The sequence below is a fragment of the Nothobranchius furzeri genome, chromosome 6, assembly GCF_043380555.1.
Source record: "Nothobranchius furzeri strain GRZ-AD chromosome 6, NfurGRZ-RIMD1, whole genome shotgun sequence".
Taxonomy (NCBI): Eukaryota; Metazoa; Chordata; class Actinopteri; order Cyprinodontiformes; family Nothobranchiidae; genus Nothobranchius; species Nothobranchius furzeri.
In genome coordinates this window covers 45491733-45512090 of record NC_091746.1, presented here as the reverse complement: position 1 = coordinate 45512090, position 20358 = coordinate 45491733, and the positions used below count along the sequence as shown (strand labels likewise).

At 38.6% G+C, this 20358-nt stretch overlaps 1 protein-coding gene across 2 annotated transcripts in view; it reads left to right on the top strand.

The window, feature by feature from the left end:
* plppr1 (phospholipid phosphatase related 1) overlaps positions 1-20358 on the top strand; it is a 63431-nt gene that overhangs the window by 12559 nt on the left and 30514 nt on the right. For both annotated transcript variants that reach the window (XM_015976642.3, XM_054744212.2), the window contains exons 2-3: positions 13243-13352; positions 19799-19987. In XM_015976642.3, coding sequence (XP_015832128.1) covers positions 13293-13352; positions 19799-19987 — 249 coding nt within the window. In that variant the 5' untranslated portion in view covers positions 13243-13292. The remainder of the gene's footprint in view (positions 1-13242; positions 13353-19798; positions 19988-20358) is intronic.

Here is a 20358-nt window from a genome sequence, read left to right as displayed (position 1 = left end):
CCTATTTCAAAGTAGCATCAACGTCAGAAGGTGAGAGTAACATAAGAGAACTTAAAGGGACTTTATGGAGTTTTGAATTTTTATGCTCGGGATTGCCCCCTGAGGCCAAAAGCGTAACGGTAGCTTCAATAGGAGGCTCGTGCACGAGGCGTGCATGCTGTACGTGCACACTCCTTAACGAAAATAACAGCTGAGACAAAGCTGACGGGGGTCAGCTTCACAGAGCTCTGAGAGCTGTGTGTGTGTGTGTGTGTGTGTGGGTGTGGGTGTGGGTGTGGGTGTGGCCCGGAGGACAGAGGACAGGAGAATGTGCAGCTAATTAATTAAATAATTTGGTTCTGTACCTTTCTCTTCAGCACAGCCGACAAAGGTTTATGATGGGTCAGTCTCCCTGCATGCTCTGATCATTCCCTTCCCTTGCTTGAAAAATTGTTCCAAAATGAAAGTTGAACCCACATCTTTTTTATCTGTGAATTCAATGCCATTCGGCAAGTCTCAAATAAAAATTTGGGCATCTTACTGTAAAAAATATATCATTAATGTAAAAAAGAATCTCTAAAACAACCATGTTCCCACCCGGATCTTCTGCACAAAAGCCCAAAATTTTACAAGGCAAGCTAAACCATCGGTGGCATCTTCTGTATCTGTAACATTTATATCCTTGATCACAGCTGAAACAACGTTCAAAGAACGGTTCGGAGGGCTATGCCTGAGCGTAAACGCGCATGAAGCAGCCTGCTCGACCCGAGCAGCTCTCTTTTTCTGTGATTTTACAGAAAAATAGGCAATCACAATAAAAATGCCAGGGCTCATTCAACAGGACCAGGGCATTGCAGGAGAATGTATCAAGAAGACATTTATTATTTCTATACATGTTTTGCCTGTCAAACTTCCATAATGCCCCTTTAATGAACTAATGTTGACTGGATAAAAATAAGTGAATCTGTTAATCCAGACACGACACTGGTGTGACAAAATTACAATTTGAAAAATAAATTCAATCTCATCTAGATACCTTTAGGATTTATTGTGAAATGTATTGCAAAAGTTGTGAAAAACACATTTGTCATACAGTTGCATGAATTTCACAGAAATATTGCATAGTTTTCATTTGGACTATATTTCTAGAGCAGGGCTACACAAATGTAATGGTCAGAGGGCCACTCAACAAAACAACCTGGAAACGCGAGGTCTGGTCCGGGGTGGCACAAAGAGTGGGCCAGACCTGGCTCGCCAGCCGCCTATTGAGTACTGCTGTTCTACTAGAAATGAATTGCTGCACTCAGGGGTCTGGCTTTAGCATAACAGATAAACAAAATGCAAGTACACAAGTGATCCTAACCTGAGAAGTAGAAGGTGGAAGTTATTGTCCCCCAGTCGACTCTCTGATTCAGACATCACGCCGTGTTTTAGGCCGAGTATGATGCACCTTTTGGTGATCCAGTCCATAACTGACTGGTATTAACATACCAAAGAGGATTAAATTGAGTTTTACTAAACTGCAATCTTGCTGATGTTAAGCAAATATATAATAATGGCGACATCAAAGCATTAACTGATCTGATTGGCCTACAAGCAGTGGCGGCTCCAGAATTTTTTTTCTGCAGGTGCTATGAAGGAGCTAGTCTTTTTATTGAGGGTGCTATGAAGGAAGTGGTCATGCGTACCTATTGTTCTCTAAAACACCTTCAACACTAGCAGATACACATGCGTGCACAAAACCTCAACAACACCTGGAACAATCATTAATATACATCATAAACATATGATCAATCGCTGACTTTTCCATGAAATTATAAACACATACAGCCACACAGAAAACCATCTATAGTGTTGCAAGGTTAGCTAACATTAGTGTTAGCATTTCCAGCGGCAAAACCCTCGACTGCTGCGGCGGTTGAGGGTTGACTCTTTTCATCCAGATCCGTAGGTTTTTGTGGGTCTGAGATCACTTCCAAAGATTCATTCGTTTCTGACTGAACCCGTGGAAAGTTGGGCAACAAAAACCGATCTATTTTACCACTAGCTCTACCTTTCACTCGTTCGCAGGTGGAAAATGAGGTCAAAGGTTAACATCAATTTCCTGTTTTGGTTTAAGTTTTTACTATCTATATGATAATTTACTGATTATTTTTGTTTTGTATATTAAATATTATCACATTCACACGTTAAATTAAAATTAAATTGTAAAAAAAAAATAATCAAATATTTACTTGGGGGTGCTATGGGGGTGCAATGACTAATCCAGGGGTAGCTTGAGCGCCCCCCTGGCAACCCCGTGGCGCCGCCACTGCCTACAAGGTGTTAAGAAACTTGCATGGACCTTATTTATTTTTGTTTGTTTGTTTGTGTGGTTCTTTTTTTGTTTCCTTGTTTTTGTTTGTTAGTTCATTTTTTTGTTTCTTTCCCCACAAAATGTATCAAGTCCTAACTGAAAATAAATTTGGAGTCATAGTACAACCACTAAATGTGAACTGAGATTTGTGGAAAAAAAAACCAACAAAAAAAACAGCTTAGATTGGCTGCAGGATGGAGCTAGAGCTGCAGGGTTTCAGTATTGAGTGTTATAGTTATCAACTCAAAAGTAATCAGTTGAGCTGGTTCTGGCCTCTGACTGGGATGCCACTTTCCCTGTGGAAGTTTTACAGACATGTCCCATTGAGTGGAGACTCCAGGGCAGCCCTGGGTTTACTGGAATGGTATGCTCCAGGAAAAGTCATTAGGGAGATGTGTGTCTGGGCATGCTTCTTTGACCTGTTACCTAAGCAACCTGACTTTGGATAAGCATAAGAAAATAGATGGATGAGTTTTAGGTTTATTAACTAGAATGAAACTAATTTAAGAACTTCAGTCTTAAGACTTTAGCCTCACTTTAAAATGGCTATTGAACCAAACATTGAATAGTCTGGGATTTATGACGTACATTAAATGTGCGGCTCAAGCTCAGGAGGGGTCACATCATGGCCAGAGCAGCATCTAATAATGAGAGGCCTTCATTTATTTTTCCAATCCAGCTCCAACATTAACTCTGTTATTGTGGCAAATAATTCACATTCAGTCTTTCATCAGGGTCTGGCAGAACAATTTAACAGGAAATCAGAAGAAGGCCTTTCTGATACGATGCTTTGGGCTCAATATTTATGGCCAGCTCTAGCTGTCTCAGAGTCACATCTAGACAAAGTCATCACAGCTGAGTAGCTGGGTGGGGGAGATACTGATGAATGCTGACGGGTCCTATGGGCTTCTCGGGTGATGAGCTCGCCTCTGGGAAGATGATCTGATCACCTTTCTTCCCACTGTAAATAACTTTCTCTTGAAACAAGAATAAAAATGGCTCTTGTAATTTTTGAGCATGTCATGCCCCGAGGCACCTGACAGAGATAGATCATGTTGAGACGTGGCGGTGACTTGGTCCAATTGCTCAGAGCTGTGAGGCTGTTCTGCTGAGTGAGAAATAAATGAGTGTGCTGTAAATGCTTTGCCATTGAGTGCAGACCCTCTCAAATCTTTTCAGTTAAATCATCTTTCACAGAACTCCTGGAAAAGTCAAGCTCAGAGTTAAACTCTAACATATCTGTTCTCATTCATTGTCCTCTCATACCAGCAGCAAGGAGTGGTGGAGGAAAATGTCCCATAAAAAGGTTACAGTAGTTCACCAGCATGGTGATATTTTGGTTTTTACAAGTCTGACAAAAAAGACACAATGGTCAATTGAAACATTTTCAGAGAATCGAGTTTGTTAACACAACCAACTTTTTATCATACATTAATTACATCAAATGGCAAAATCTATTTCCTACATTTTTTATAATTATCAATATTTACTGATGTCGATCAACATGAATATTTTTATTGATATGCTTTTGTTTCTATATTGTTCAGCCCTAACATTGGCATTTATTTTAATATCTGATCTGAAGTCAGCTTCTAGCTTTTATACCAGCGAGAGTCTTTTAGCTTACCTTCACAACTGTTAATGTTAGAATATTTAAAGACTGGCTCATTTGTAGGCATTTCAAAATGTTTCCCACTAAAAGACCATTGGATCTATTATTTATGAAATGCATTTACAGCTCACCTCTAGCTTCTCTGTTAAATGGTGCTTATTACGACCTGACTCGAGGGACTATAACATAAAATGGAGACTGAACACGGATGGTTAGATACAGACTCGAACGACTTGCAATGTTTTTTTCTATTCATTGTCCAAGACATTTAATTTAAAACCTTAAAAATAAATAGGTAAATGTATTTTGTTTTGTTGCAAGATGTTGTGATTCTGTGAAACACGTTCTCTCATCTAAATCAAGGTGATGGCGGATTACTGTAGATGTGAATATATTAAATTAATTTAGACAATATTGAAAAGCTAATACCTGCTGAGATCTTTGGCAATCCTTTTATATGGGGTGGAAACCCCATTAGTGGAGAATAAATATAGTTTTTAGAGTTCCTGGATCACCACATCACCCAAAAGGATGATGTGGTGATTTATCAGCCCATGCTTAAGTTAGTGCTTACTTTAAGATTTAGAGGGTGTAGTGGGTCTGTAGAGTTTTAGGCTTTTTTGTTACTTTCCGTTTGTTTTATTTTTTCCCCTTAGTTGGAAATTGTACTTTGAAATGGTGGCATAGGAGCTAATTGCTCACCTCATAATCGGAAGGTTGCAGGTTCGAGCGCCGCGTAGACTGTTGCTGTCGTGTCCTTGGACAATACACTTAAACCACCTTGCCTGCTGGTGGTGGTTGGAGGGATCGGTGGTGCCAGTCTCGCCTCTGTCAGTATGTCCCAGCTGTGGCTACAATGTAGCTCATCACCAGTGTGTGAATGTATGTGTGTGTGAATAGGTGAATGACTAATTGTGTAAAAGCACCTTGGGAGGATTCTAGGATTCTAGAAGGCGCTATATTAAATACAGGTCATTTACCATTTAGAAGGCACCAGATGGACCAAATCCTGTTTATAAACTTTTCTTTCTTTCTTTAATTAATTTATTTATTAAATTTTTTTTTGTGCCAATATTCGATTTCATTCAAACTTTTTGATGGCTTTCGTCCAGGCAGTGATCTCTCAACCATTCTAACCAAAACATCAACAATTATGGGACTAGGTTGTGAGTTCAACAAATCTATGGCACATAAAAATGTTATTTTAAAACATATGTCAACTCTCCTGTGATTTTACAAACTTTTAGATCAGATCGTGGCAGACCCTCTCTGTGTCTGACATGCTTCCAGTGGGAATTTATGCACTGCATAGGTTGCGACTAAACCACGTTGCTGCAGTAATGCACCACTCATTCACCCGTTGTAAATTGGTGATTGTTTAGAAAGAAAAAAAAAAGATAGTTATCTAGATCAGGACCATATGTGCAAGTGGGTTAATTTTGACAAAAAAAAAAAAAGAACAAACTTGTGCTGCTCAGACCATGATGAATAATTGTTTATGAAAAACTTGTTTTTCATAAACTTGTTTTGGCCCCTTTGGCTTACTGTGTGAATGTAGCTCGAGTCTTTTAGTCCTTTTATCACGCTCCTACATTCAGGTGAAATGAAGGTGAACTGCATGGCTATAAATTAATTTCCCATTGAAATCAGTGGAGAATTATGACTCTGACAGTGTGGTGTCAGTGAGTTTTGTTTCCATGGAAAGCATGTTTGGTGTAGAAAAATGTTTAAATGGGTGTTAGATGGCAAAGCAACTGCCACGTAATTGCCAAGAATGAAGGGTTTGCTGCTGAATGTTGGAGTATGTCTTAATTTACTGCACTGGTATTGTTACTTATTGATGTGTTTTAAAACAATCTTTTAGGGATGCAACAATACCACTTTTTTCCAAACTGATACGAAACCGATACTTGGATCGGAGTACTCGCCGATACCGATTACCAATACCAATACTTCTACCGCACAAAAAAGGCAATGATTTGGAATACAGATTTTATTTTCTTCTCTGCTCTCAACAGGAAGGACTCAGATTCAGAAAAGACTGTGAGGTAGATAAATAGTAAAATATATGAATGGAAATCATCACAAAACTAAAATATTAGGTGAACAGAAATGACAAGTTACAGTGAAGCCATTTTCAAGCAACTGCATTGGTATCGGTTCCTGGTATCGGTTAACTTTTACTGATACCAACACTGGTATCGTATCGGTTAACTTTTACCGATACCGATACTGGTATTGGTATCGTATCAGTGCCCATCATCCCTACAATCTTTACTTCAACTCACTCAATGAGACTGAAATGCGCCCCTGATGTATTAGCCTGAAACACGTAGTGTTGTTGTATGTTTAGTTGTGTTTAGCAAAGATAGGAACTTCTACACACAATTTAGTCTGCTGCTGGGTTAAGGCCTACTGTTTGAGTGGATATTCAGCAGGTAGCTGAGGAACTTAAACATAAATCAAATTTACCTCTAAGACTAAAATTCACAGGATGCTGCATGAGGCTTTTAAGTTGATTTTGCTCAATAAGCTGTTGCTGCAATTTCTTCAAGCAGCTGGAATGATAAATGTTAGAAGAACTCCTGTACTGCAGTATCAGACAAATTAGAATGCTGTGAACAGGTTGATTAACTCTTGGTACCTTTTTGCAAAGTTTTGTGCATAGTTGCTTTTTCTCTTCTCGATACCAAAGAATATACAAGGTCTGAAAACTGAAGAAGGCTGATGATACTTTTATCCGTCACCTAGATGCATCACATTGATTGCTAGTAAGTGTATTTTAGGGATTTGTCAGGCATAAAGTCTTTAGAAGTGGTTGCTTGCAGGTTTAGAGAACACGGAGTCGACACATAAAATAGAAATCAGTAGTTTACCCTGACCCTGCAGCTATCCACTCAGTTCAAGTGTCCTTGAAGAGGTGCGCGAGTTGTTTACAGCTTTGTTTTGACATCGACTTAAGGTCTGAATTCATCTCGCTAAAACAGGAGATAAATGAGAACCAACAGTTTCTGGGGTATTAAAAAAAAGAGTGGCCTGTTTTACCTGAACTCTCACACTGAGGTTTGTATTAACTGCTAATGTTTCATTTAATGTATTTGAGAGATAATTTTTTGTTGAAAATACTGAGAGCTGTGGAAACGGAGTATCAGGTCGTTGGTATCAGATGTCAACTTGAGTAGCCTGGATGGAGCTTTTTAATGATTTTGGACAGGTGCTTAGGGACCGATTAGATCTGCCAGCATCACTGAAACTGATGGCTGAAAGAGATTCAAGTGTTTAGTTTTAAACTGGATTGAGAGTTGGAACCAGTGAAACCGAGTGAGGGCTCCAGTTTGCAGAAATATTTTTTGGATTGTTTTTACATACAAAGAACATTAATGATGGTGTGACTAATGCACTACTAATTTAACCCTCTGGGGTCCATGGACGCGTATCCACGTCTTTTGAACAGGTCTGATTTGGGATGCTGTAGCAGCAAGACTCCGCCTCCCTGAGATTCGGTTTCAATTCAGCTTTAAAAAGGAGATTATAAACTACACCCCCGTTTTTAAATTTTGTTAATAGGTAATGTAAAAGCGGAGTTATACTAAACTAAAAAACAACCTATTTTTAGACAATCTGATAACTTGTCAAAACGGCAGTTTAGTAATCCGTGAGAGGGAATGTGCTTGTGAACATAAAAAACCCACAAAAACATGAGATCCTTTTGCTGTTGGTGGATGTCTCACATATTCAATTGATAAAAAGTATCATTATGTAGCTGAGAGAGAGAGGAAGGCCGCACGAGTAACGAGATGTGTGCAAAAAGGAGCCGCTTCGCGGGGAAAGGAGTGGCGCAAACGGAGAAACAACAAACAATTAGACAGATATTGACGATAAACTTCATATTTTGGAGCGATCCGGACAGATATATTGTTTCTGCAGTTTAGTAGGCTTTTATTAGGCTTATGCAAAGGATGAGAAGGATAAACGTCCACCAGGCAGTTCAGCTGTTTTTTTTAACTGGAAGCAGAGGAAGTGGACGGAGACTCACAGTCGGAGTCTGAGGCAAATAGCGAGGATGTTGATGACGATGTGGCAGATCCATCCTTCCTCATAGAAGAGTTGGGTCATGATGAGGTAGAGGATGAAGGCAGAGATCCAGCTCCTCGGAGATCCAACAAGAGGAGTGGGCGGCGCCGCGCAGCTGTCAGATCTCGATCTCCACGGCGTGAGACAGAGCCACTCCCCACTCCAAAATGCATGTACATTATTGCCAAATTAATTAAGTATAAATTCAGATAGTCCAGGTTGTCCTGAAAAAAATGATACCCAATAAGGCAATATTTATTGTTTTTATTAGAAAATACAAAAGAAAAACCAAAATGAGTCAAAAAAAAGGTGATTTACACCCTGGACCCCAGAGGGCTAATAATTTTTTTTTAATTGTTATTTGCTATATTTATTCATATTTTTTTATAAATGTACAGTCTAGATTACCATTCTAAATTATAAAAAACATTCGTCATAAATGTTTGTTGGTTTCACAGTAAAATAAACAACTTAAAAGATTAAAAATGTATACGAATAACAAGAATAATAAAATCATGAGTAAATTAAGAGGATAAGAGTAAATCAATAAGATGATGGGTTGAGAATAAAACAATAACTAAAAGATCAAGTCATAAAACCAAAGTAAAACTGTATACAAGGTAAAATAATAGATCCACAGATCAACCAATATTAAAAACCAGGTCAAAGAAATAAGTTTGGAGTAACAATTTAAAATGCTCCAAACTCTGAGAAGTCTTTAGTTGTATGGGAAAGCTGTTCCAGAGCATAGGGTCAGCTACTGAAGCTCTATCAGGGATTCCCAAAGTGTGGTGCGCGCACCCCCAGGGGTGCGCGAGCTGCCGCTAGGGGGTGCGCGAGGTGAAAAGTGTAATGGCTGCGGAGCTCAGAGAAGTCTGTCATATGTCACCATTAGCGTAGAAACTCATTTGTGGGTGGGCCAAAGAAAAAGTAAGCGGGCACAATAAATGTAATTGAAAACAAGTATATTTTTGCGCGCGCGTGCGTGTCCTCCACATGTGCCCTAGCTTCATAATAACAATGCGCCGAGCTTCAGCACTCTGGCCTGCGCACGCTGATATGTTCCGTATTTGATCATTTTTAACGGTGTTGGAGAAATCTGAAGGTGGTGAGTCATTCTGGCAGATTGTAATTAACACCTGTCTCATGCAGGTGTTCTGACACTGTAAACCTCACACACAGAACATTGTGGATGTAACAAAATGACAAGAAATGATTCCCATTCAGGCTATTAACAGCGCGCTGAAGATCTGAAGTTCAGAGTGCGTCTGTCAGAGGTCAGACGTGTTCCGGGTGAACCACGGCTCACGGGTGCACAAGTGAGCACATCTGGGCTGGGCAGAAGGAATTTGACAACATTGGTTTGAATAGCGCCAATAACGAGACGCGGTGACTTGAGCGGCTGTGCCGCGCGTGCGTGCGCACACACACACACACACACACACACACACACAGATTCAATAAGCGCACACGCTGCTTTAACTCCGGCGCGCCGTCAGACTGAAGGCAGAAATGAACGCTGCCTCCACCGTGATAACTTTTAAGAGGTTATTTTTCATTCAAGGTCAAATTAAGATATTAGCTTCTGGGATGAGTCGGGTCCGCTCCAGCAGGTGACTCCGAACCTGACCACAACTCACGTTACTGCAGCATTTGTTGTTCCAGTCCGCATGACAGCAGATCACAGATTCAGCCACACCATAAAACAGCAATAAGTCGGTCTGAGGTAAAAGTGAACATCATGGCTATATCTTGTCCCCTATTGACATTTGATTACGCACAAGTAGGTGATCAGCTCAGGTTTACGCAGAGCAGAAGGAAGGAGAGCGCTCTGGCCGCACAGATTAAGCGTTCCCACTTTAAGAAAACTGTGAAATTGCATTGTTTATGTGCTACCTGGGCACTCAAAATATTTATTTAAAGTGAAATCAAAGGAAATTGTAATGGTATCGAATGTTTATTAATTACTATTTAAAAAATGAGAGAGAGAGAGAGAGAGAGAGAGAGAGAGAGAGAGAGAGAGAGAGAGAGAGAGAGAGAGAGAGAGAGAGAGAGAGAGAGAGAGAGAGAGAGAGAGAGAGAGAGAGAGAGAGAGAGAGAGAGAGAGAGAGAGAGAGAGAGAGAGAGAGAGAGAGAGAGAGAGAGAGAGAGAGAGAGAGAGAGAGAGAGAGAGAGAGAGAGAGAGAGAGAGAGAGAGAGAGAGAGAGAGAGAGAGAGAGAGAGAGAGAGAGAGAGAGAGAGAGAGAGAGAGAGACGCCCCGATGTGCGTCGACATGATTGGGACATAGAAGGGGGTGCGCGGCTAAATAAGTGTGGGAACCACTGCTCTATCTCCATGGGTCTTGAGACGGGCTTTTGGGAAAACTAACAGTGACTGGGAACTGGCCCTCAAATTCCTGACAGGAGCGTAAGTGGTCAGTAGATTGTTAATGCAGTGCAGAGCTAGGCCATGGAGAGATTTAAAAATAAAGAGCAGTGATTTAAACTGGATTCTGTAATGTACGGGAAACCAGTGAAGGGAAGCAAGATCCAGTGATATGATCACACTTCCTTGTAACTGTTAACAAATGTGCTGCTGAATTTTGGACCAACTGTGGGCGATGTAAAGATGAGTGTTGTAGTAGGGAGTTGCAGTAGTCCAGCTGACAAGAAATAAACGGATGACTAACTTGTTAATAACAACATTTGCAGGTTGATTTTGCTTGATGCTTGCCATTTCTCTTACGTGATAAAAGTGAGACTGGACCACTGCCCTCAGCTGTCTACTTGTCTTTCAATCTTAAAAGAACACAAACTTGAATTTGGTGTGAGTTAAAAAAAGAAAAAAGAAAAACACTATTACAGATTAGTTGTCTCTTATTAAAGGAAACAAAATTACAAATATTAAAATACAATAAAAATAAAATTAAATAAAAATGTCAAATGTTGTCCATTAGTTGTCTCTTATTAAAGGAAACAAAATTACAAATATTAAAATACAATAAAAATAAAATTAAATAAAAATGTCAAATGTTGTCCATTAGTTGTCTCTTATTAAAGGAAACAAAATTACAAATATTAAAATACAATAAAAATAAAATTAAATAAAAATGTCAAATGTTGTCCAAAAAGAAAGACCAAAAATAAATAAAAACTGTAAGTCAGTATCAAGTGTCTATAAATAATAACAAATTAACACAGGGCTTTACAAAGGCTGATAAAGGACCAAGGGGGTTAACAACTCCATTTACAAGGTCTTGTTGACTGCCAAAGACTAACATATCTGTTTTTAGATTGTTTAATTTCATGAAATGAATAGTCATCCTCTGCTTCACATCTGTTAAACAGTTCATTAAGGAGGAAACAGATAGGGACGAGTGGAAGATATACCTGAAGGTCCTCTGCATACTGTAAGGTAGTAGAAGTATAAAGTAGGCTGAAAAAATAATAACCAGTAAAGTATAAATAACCAAAATTTCTACTTAAGTAAGGTAACAAAGTATTTGTACTTCGTTATTTGACTCCTCGATCAGTGGAGAACATGGGCTCCAAAAGTACTGGATGATCGGCCTGCAGTGAAGTGAAGCCGCATCAAGAGCAAGGATCGGGGCTGAAGAAAGGACAATTTGACCTTTCTAGATGACTTTTAACAGTTGGACCTTTTTATTTAGAACGTTTTTAGGGATCATTTTTCATCCTGTTTGTTTTTCTCAGAGGGAGTGGTGTGCAGCAGGTACACAGCAGTTTGCAAGGCTAATTAGAATGAAGGCTTACTGGAACATTTACCTTCAGCTAAGAATGTTCAGTGTGGTTTGCCCATGAAGATATTCAAAGAATGTGGATAATTTATCACAAGGTGAAGAAAACTGAGCTTTAATTGCAGCGACATTAAGGAACATTAAATCAGCTGCTGTATGTTGAAGCTGGATGGCAGTCTTCACTGCTGATTGACTCATGAGATGCATTATTTATTTTTTTTACCTTTAATGAAACCTTTCTGTTTATAGAGTGACATTTAAAGTAAAAAGTTTCATCTATTTTGAAAGCTGTAAATACCTAAAGGTTAATGAGGAAACCAGTGATCGCTGAGACTTTTAGTGAAATGCTTTAACCTAAGGTTCTGTTATACTTGAGTATCTTTAGCTTAACATTCAAGCACCACATCTCTCTTTCTAAAACCAAGCATTTAGATGACCTGCACTAGTTTATTCATCTCAATAGAATCATTTATGCTGCACATCTCAGACAAAGAGGTTCAGATGAGGCTGATGAGGCACTTTTATTGTTTCTCTGCTTTCATTATTCAAGATTGCACGGTTAAAATAGAGAAGCTCAAATGATGAACTATAATCTCTAATGAGAATTTAAAGACCGTTATGGCTCCACAACACATTCATAATAATATAATGTCTGCAGGGGGGTTATAAGCTTTGATTAACATCGATAAATCAAAACTCACTATGTCTTCTGACATTTGACATTACTTGAGCACATTTGAAAGCTTCCTGCTGTAATTGAGACTCATTCAAATTTTGTGCAATCAGTAATCTTGGATTTAAATTATAAATGAAAATGTCGATGTCGTTTTATTTATTTATTTATTTTTTGCACAAAATGAAATAACACAGCTTAATAATACTATGAATAATAATTAAAAATATAGAGAGTTTGTTGTTTTTTTGCATACATTTTGTAGTTTTCTTTATGGTAATACATTGGATTTCATTTTCATCTACAAACGTTTTGATAAGACTTTTTCTTAAGTGAAGACTATGCGAAATATGAACAATAAAATGATAAAGAGGAGGAGAGTAATTGTAAGTTATAATGCTGGAGTTGGCTCTTGTTTGGTCACACTTGCATACTTCTTCATTAATTCCATGTTTTCCTATATAAACATACATTTAGCTCATAAGCCTCACCTCATTACAGCTTTGGATCCTGGAAGTGAACATTTTATTTTTTTACAATGTAAGTGACTTCAGTTTTTGGACGGGGGAAAAAAAACTGATCTTTTGCATTAGATTTTGTTTTTGTTTGGTGGCATTAAACGGTTTAAACCTGATGAACTCCTTGAAACTTAAAACTTACTGTATCTAGCTTTAATCTTTTGCTCAATACCAAAAATGTTTTGCTGTCATTTTAACTGAAAAGAACAAAGTTTGATTGCGCAGAAATTGTAAGGTCAGTTATTTGGTTTTATTGAGAAGATGAGCGGTAACGCTTGATGTTTCTGTTGCAGAGTGAGCTGCTGTGAATCCTGAGAGCACACGTCTCCCAACAGGAGCCAAGATGGCGACCAACAACACCTTGCGCAGCTACTCCATCATTCCGTGTTTCATCCTTGTGGAGGTGAGATGGTGTGTGTGTGTGTGTGTGTGTGTGTGTGTGTGTGTGTGTGTGTGTGTGTGTTAGACTGATGAGTCTTAAGCCTGATTCATGCTTAAGCAAAGGCGCATCACCCCACCCCGCGCTGCTGCAGCGTCGAATCTCATCTGTATTCATACTGGCCCGACCTGTTGCAAAGACATTCTCCACCAGGACAGCAGGAGGCGCATTCCTAACTCACTGGCCTAAGTTTTGAAGAAATTCCCCGCCAAAACAACAGAGCTCCTATGCAGGACAGATAGAGACAGAATGTCATGCGTCTGTGACAGTGTGTGTCCTGTCACTGTGACCCGATTGATGATGCGGCCTGGCTACTTGGATGAGGAAGATCTCCATTTGGCTGACTGGTTAACATGTGCGGCTTTCACCCGGGAGTCTGGGGATCTAATCCTTATCGGACCATTTTTTTTATATCTTCCACAGATCTCTCTGATTTCTCAGCATTGACGGCTTCAGCAACGCTGTGCCACTCCGGATAAATGAGCAGTCCAATCTAGGCTTTTCATTAGGCTGGCAACTTTTATCAGTTTTTTTTTTTTTTTTTTTTTTACTCCAATCAGTCAAATATTATCTCAGTGAACATCTGCTTCCCGTGGGTCCTCCTCCTGGGCTTTGCTCCAGTGCAGGTTTTATCTAACCTGCTCAGGTTATTAGGGCTGCTTAAGGCGACAGTGGCTCAGGGGTTAAGAGCTTGCACTGTAACTGGTGGGTTGCCAGGTTGTTGGTTAGAACTCAGGCTCTGTCTCTGTCAGTCGTGTCCTTGGGCTTGCCTGCTGGTGGTCGGAGGGACTGGTGGATTCAGTGCAGCAGCCTCGCCTATCAGTGAGCCCCAGGGTAGCTGTGGTTACATTGTAGCTCATCATTATCTGTGTGTGTGTGCGTGGATGAATGAGTCACTGTAGTGTAACGTCCTCTGTCTCATAAAGGTGCTAAGTGCAGGTCATTTATCATTGTTGTCTACCTGTGCCTGTAACCCAGAGCCTCTGCTTCAGTATAACTTCTCACAGCAAATGAAATTAATGACCTGTGAAACAAATTTATTAGAAACTAACTGAACATTAGTTAAAAGTTGTTTATTATTAATTCACCCTATTATAAACACTCTGAAATTACTTTATAACTTTTACACTGTTAGTAAAAATAACTGAACTTTGCTATAACAGTTATCCATAAAGCCTTGAGATAACTAATACAGAACAAACTGCATTAAAATGTGTCGATGCCACACATTAACTTTTCCCATTAACACCTAAATAAAAACCAATGCAGCTTCCTGTTTCAGATGTGTTTGCATCAGTGTTGCTGCCATGGAAATGAAGCTACTGCACCAGTTAAATTGAATTCAACGATACGTTTCTTTCAGTCATGTGCTCCTCTACTTTTCCCCTTGTTTTCTTTTAATATGTTTCACCCGTCTGTCTGATTTGCCTGGTTTGTGTTCACACGTTCTTTGCTGTTTGGCCTGTGTCTTGGCCAACATTAATAAATGAATACAAACTGGAATGCTTGAATGCAAACTGGAGTTTTGTTTATATATATATATATATATATATATATATATATAGATATATATATAGATAATCACATTGAAGTCTAATGAGCTGCATTGGAGGAATTTTAGTAATTTGGCTGTAGGCCTTCCCTTATCGTTGTTAAGGGAAAGCAATGTGAAATGCCTGTATTTGAATTATGTGTGCCAGCGAATGAATGTGTGCATCTGAGTCATTTAATTATCAGCCAATGACCTCTTCTGGAAGACCTCTTCGGCAAGAGGTGTGTGTGTGTGTGTGTGTGTGTGTGTGTGTGTGTGTGTGTGTGTGTGTGTACGTTCTCTGCAGCACAACCAGCCAAATTAGACACATTTAGCATAAAGTTAGTTCATAATCTTCTAATGAAAGTGACAAGTTGCATGATTAGTCATATTCAGTTAGTGACTGATACATGTTTTGATCATCAAAATGTCAATTCTCAATATCTGAGATGTTCATAAAGTCATGAGATTTCTTCAGACCTAATTGGAGATGTGATGAAAATGGATTAATTGCTGCCATTAAAGGATTTTACAAGGCTGTGAACAGGCTGGGGGCTGGAACCATAACTTTAATGGGATACATTTGGAACTTTCTATTGCAACCTTGATTTATTAGGAGCGGTGACCAGCCAGGAATGCTTGGTCACTGTTGTGTGGAAGATCTATTACTCAATCATGTTGACAGCTGCAACGGTCATAACATTTCACAAGCTATTAGCAATGTTGCTTTGATTTTTACCACTCTGCTTTGAGATAACCCATCATTTCTTCACACACTGTTCTTAAACATGTCTGGAGCCTTTTCCCATCTCATTCTTCATGTCCCTATTTTTCCCACTTGATGTCAAAGACTTACAGCTTCACCTTCCTACTCTAAACCTACTTTCACTCTTAAGTTCTCCTCTTTCCATCTTTAAATGTTGTCCTTTCCTGCAGCGCCTCATCTTCTTTGTCATTGTTCTCCTCCTTCTCCTTTTTGTGCAGCTTTTTTGTTCCTTTCTCCAGTGTTTTCTTTCTTGCTCATCCTGCTTGTCACAAAGGGAGCCATGCAGAAGGACATTTCTGTCACATGACACCAAGAAAGCATGTTGATTGGACAGCCAGGAAATGTTGTTCAGCGCCAAGAGGCAGTGTGACAGAAAATATGTTTATTCATTGTTTTTTCTTCCCCTTTTTTTAGACATGAAACTTTTCCCATCTGTTATTTAACATCAATATTAACTTTAGCTGATGTAATTTGCAAGTCAGCTGTAACCAAGAGATGAAAAGGTGTTAAAAAAAAGATTAGGAGTGCTGCAGGAAGCCAGGACACAAGAGACAAGATACAAGGATGAGATGCTGGGGAAGGAAGAAAGCAAAACGAATGCTCAAAGTGTGTGGGGAATGAATTAATGAAAATCTTTAGAGACTGAGAAAATGGATATTCACTGGATGAGATTATGTAATTCACAGAGCTACGGGCATTCATTAATTCAAAAAGGACTAACTAGACCTTTCAGGTTTTCAGCATGAGCACAATAAAATAATTCTCATTGCATTCATTAGATGTGGCTTCATTATTGAGCAGGATACAATAAAAGCCGATCCACTTTGCCACTAGCTTTACCTTTCACTGTTCGCAGGTGGACAATGAAGTCAAAGGTTGACATCAATTTCCTGTTTTGACTTAAGTTTTTACTATATATATATGATAATTTACTGATTATTTTTGTTTTGTATGTTAAATATCCTCACATCCACACGTTAAATTAAAATTAAATGAAAAAAAAAATCTAATATTTACTTGGGGATGTTATGGGGGTGCAATGACAAATCCAGGGGTAGCTATAGCGCCCCCTAGCACCCCCCTGGCGCTGCCATTGCCCACATGGCAGCACAAAAGGATGCAAAAAAGTTTTGCCTCATATGTTCTTTGAATGTTGCATAGAAAAAAATAAGTCAAACAGTTTTTCCTAAAAAAATGCAATATGATGTTTATCGTTATATTTAGAACACCAGTTAAAGTCTTTTTCTGGAGTATTTCTCTTATCCGATGACACCATCTAGTGACTGATGAGCATATCGCACAAATAGTCTCTTGATCCGTTTTTTTAAGATGATGACTTCACATGTCTTGTTTATAAATGTGCTTCTGCAGCCGACAAACAGAGCTAAAACAAGTATTATTTGCATGTCATGTTGCACTCTCATATATTTATATTACAAAGACTTGTCTGTGAAAAGTTCATCAACTCTTCATCAGCCGAGGTATTCCTTAAATTTGAAGCATGTAAGCGGTAGTCTGACACTGTTGGTTAGTTCTGGTCGGCGCTCAGCTTCCTATTGCACGGAGCTCAGCGGGGCAGGGTGCGTACTTACGGATTTCTGAAAAATCATACATAATTTCTGAAAGGGGAAAACTCTGGAAAGATACTTTTAAATAGGCTATTTAAAGAATTTAGGCAAACACATGTTTGCATTATATAATTTAACAAGCGTACATTGTCTGGGGTCTTTTTGTACCGCAAAGCTGAACGATGTGAAAATGTCTGTTCTTGGGCATGGACTCCGTTAATTAATAAGAGTTTAACACAAGGTGCACCATCATAGACCAAAGCAGGAGTGGTCAAACTTTTTCACCTTGTCCCTTTTCAATGAGCATTTTTTTTAAACAAAAAAAATGTAAAGATATTAGAAACAAGTCTTTCATGTTCAAAGGTTATTACATTGAGATAATCAATGTTTTTATGCAAGTAGGTTTTCTTATAAAGTTCAAATGAACCATTTCCTTTATTTTTATTCTTTTGCAGGAAACTGTAAACTAATTTTACACCAGAAAAAAAAAAGTTGGCTTTACTTATCACATAATTCACTTACCTTTAGTTGGCTTTTTGCTGCTAGTTTTGATGGTCATTATAAAATAAATGCTGTGCATTAAATAAAATGTATTCTGTTGGACTTTGTTGATGATGTCATTATCGTTTTGTGCCATTGCTCACTGAGTTGGGAAGCTCAGCTCAGAGTTCACATTTTAAAGGAAGTTCTGGCATTAATCAATGTGTGTGATGCTGTTAAAAAATGTACTAAAACAGCAAAAAAAACTTTTCCATTCAAGAATTAATGTGAGCTACTATGAAAATGTACAAGCCTTTTAAGATGAGTCATATTCACGATACATTTTGTAAGACATTTGTGTAAAACCTGCCTAAACATCACATAGAAGAAAAACATGGAATGATAACATTGCTGTAAAAACAGAGAAGAACTTCTATGGAAGCTTGGAGGTCCAAGTATGAGGGAAGTTAATAAAAATGTCATTTTACAGTTTGAACTGAATCCATGTGGAAGGTAAGTGTGGGTTTTAAAACAAGGGTGGAGGCAGATGTTTTAACATTTTGGCGTTAGGTGTTTTGCCTTCAATCGTTCACTTTCACTTGTATTGACTTCTAGTAATAACCTTTCTTTTTTGGGCTGTTTCGTTACACAGGCACAATTAATCACACAGCTTTATTGTGAGCAACAGTTGGAGGCAGCATGTGAGAGCATGAAAACATCTTATGCTAGAAATAAGCGGGTGTCCGGTAGCCAAACATCTTCTACTTTTTGTTTGTTTGCGTTTACAAAAGTTTTAAACAGCCACTCATTATTAAAACGGTAACGAGTGACAAAGCTGCGTTTATTCTGGAGCAAAGAGAACAATATGGAAATCATTAGTAGACTTAGAAAAGACAAAGCAATCTTTTTTATATATGACCCGTTACACAGAGGCAATTCAGTGTGCTTTTCAGGTGTGAGTAAAAACAACAAACACATCAAACAGGGAATTCAAATCAAAACTTAAAATACACTAAAGAAATTGGGTTTTATAAAAAGTTAAAATGCTGAGCAGATAGAAAAGGAAAAAGGGACGTAATGTTTTGCTTATGGCCTGTATTTGTATGATTGAATAATGCAGACAGTATTAATACATGAATTTAATTAGATTTATTTAATTATCTTAGTTTCATGTTGTCAGCTGTCTTAATTCTTCTTCCAGACCTGTTTTCTTCTTGCACAATAACACAGTGACACCTGGTGTTAGACATGGGTGCTGCAAAGCTGGCTAAACCACATTTAGTCACATGAAACAAGAAACAAAGAAATAATACACGGATATTTGTACTGTTAGTTGTTTGCAATTGTCTTGTTCAGCAAATTCCCTGATCCATAATTCACAGTTTATCAATGTACTAAACTTGCACTGAATTTATCATGAACTGGCTGTATGCCCAAGACACCCAGTACCCTCTTCTTGTTTCTTTAATAGAATTGTTCCGTTTAAATAACCTTTTCATCTCCTCATTTGACGTAAACCCTGCAGCCTTTCCTGATTGGTGGCACTTCTAACACATCAAAGAACGACACAAATGCAGCTCATTCTCAGAAGCCTTCCAGGAAGCTTTCCTACACACTGTGCTGAATCCTCTTTTCCACTATTGGTCCATTATCGATGACTAAAGATGCTATATATAAACAATATAAATTTATATAAATGGAATGAAGGCCTGCAGCTGAATATGGAAAAATAAACCAGGAAAAGGAGGCCAGAGACAAAAGAAGATGTTTGTGGGATAAAAAGGATGTGGGGGTGAGGGAGGAGGGGTAGGTGGAAAGTGGTGCATGCCAGTGGTGAGAGAGGGGAGACGGGAATGTGATTTTTGAGGATTTGTGTTGTGTTGGATCAAAATGTGACTCATTGTTACTGAGGAGGGAGCAAGGACCAGCTTCAGAACAACTTTTAAAGAAAATAAAAACAAATTTTCTTCCTAAAATCTAAATCAGGACTTTGTCGGTGGATGTAAAACTAACAACTCTCTCTCGTTCTCTGCTTCCATCTGGTCCCGGCATGTTTTTCTTTCAGCTCGTCATCATGTCTGGCACGGTGCTGTTGGCCTACTACATGGAGTGCACGGACCTGTTTGGCGTGCACGTGCAGGGCTTCTTCTGTAATGATGCTGAGCTGATGAAGCCGTACCCTGGAACAGAGGAGTCCAGCTTCGTCCCCCCCCTCATCCTCTACTGCGTGGTGGCCGCTGCTCCCACAGTTATAGTGAGTATAAATCCAGTCCATAGGTCTAGGACTGCTTACATCTTAGTATTTAGATGTGTTTCAGAGGATTCATTACATGCATAATTATGATTATTAGTGCTGCTATATTCCCTTATCTTAGGTTTAAATTAGCATTTTTTCACAATTGAACTGGGAAGAGATTGCAAATTGTATTTTAATAGCTGCAGGGTATATTTGCATAAATAAACCATCATTTAAAAGCACAACTACGTATTTATTAATAATAATTTGGTATCTTATATAGTGAGAATACTTATTTATTCTTTTTTTCACATTTTTTCAGCTACATTTATTAACCCGAGACAGAGGTTTTAAAAACATAGATTTTGTGTTTTAACTACCTTAATTAA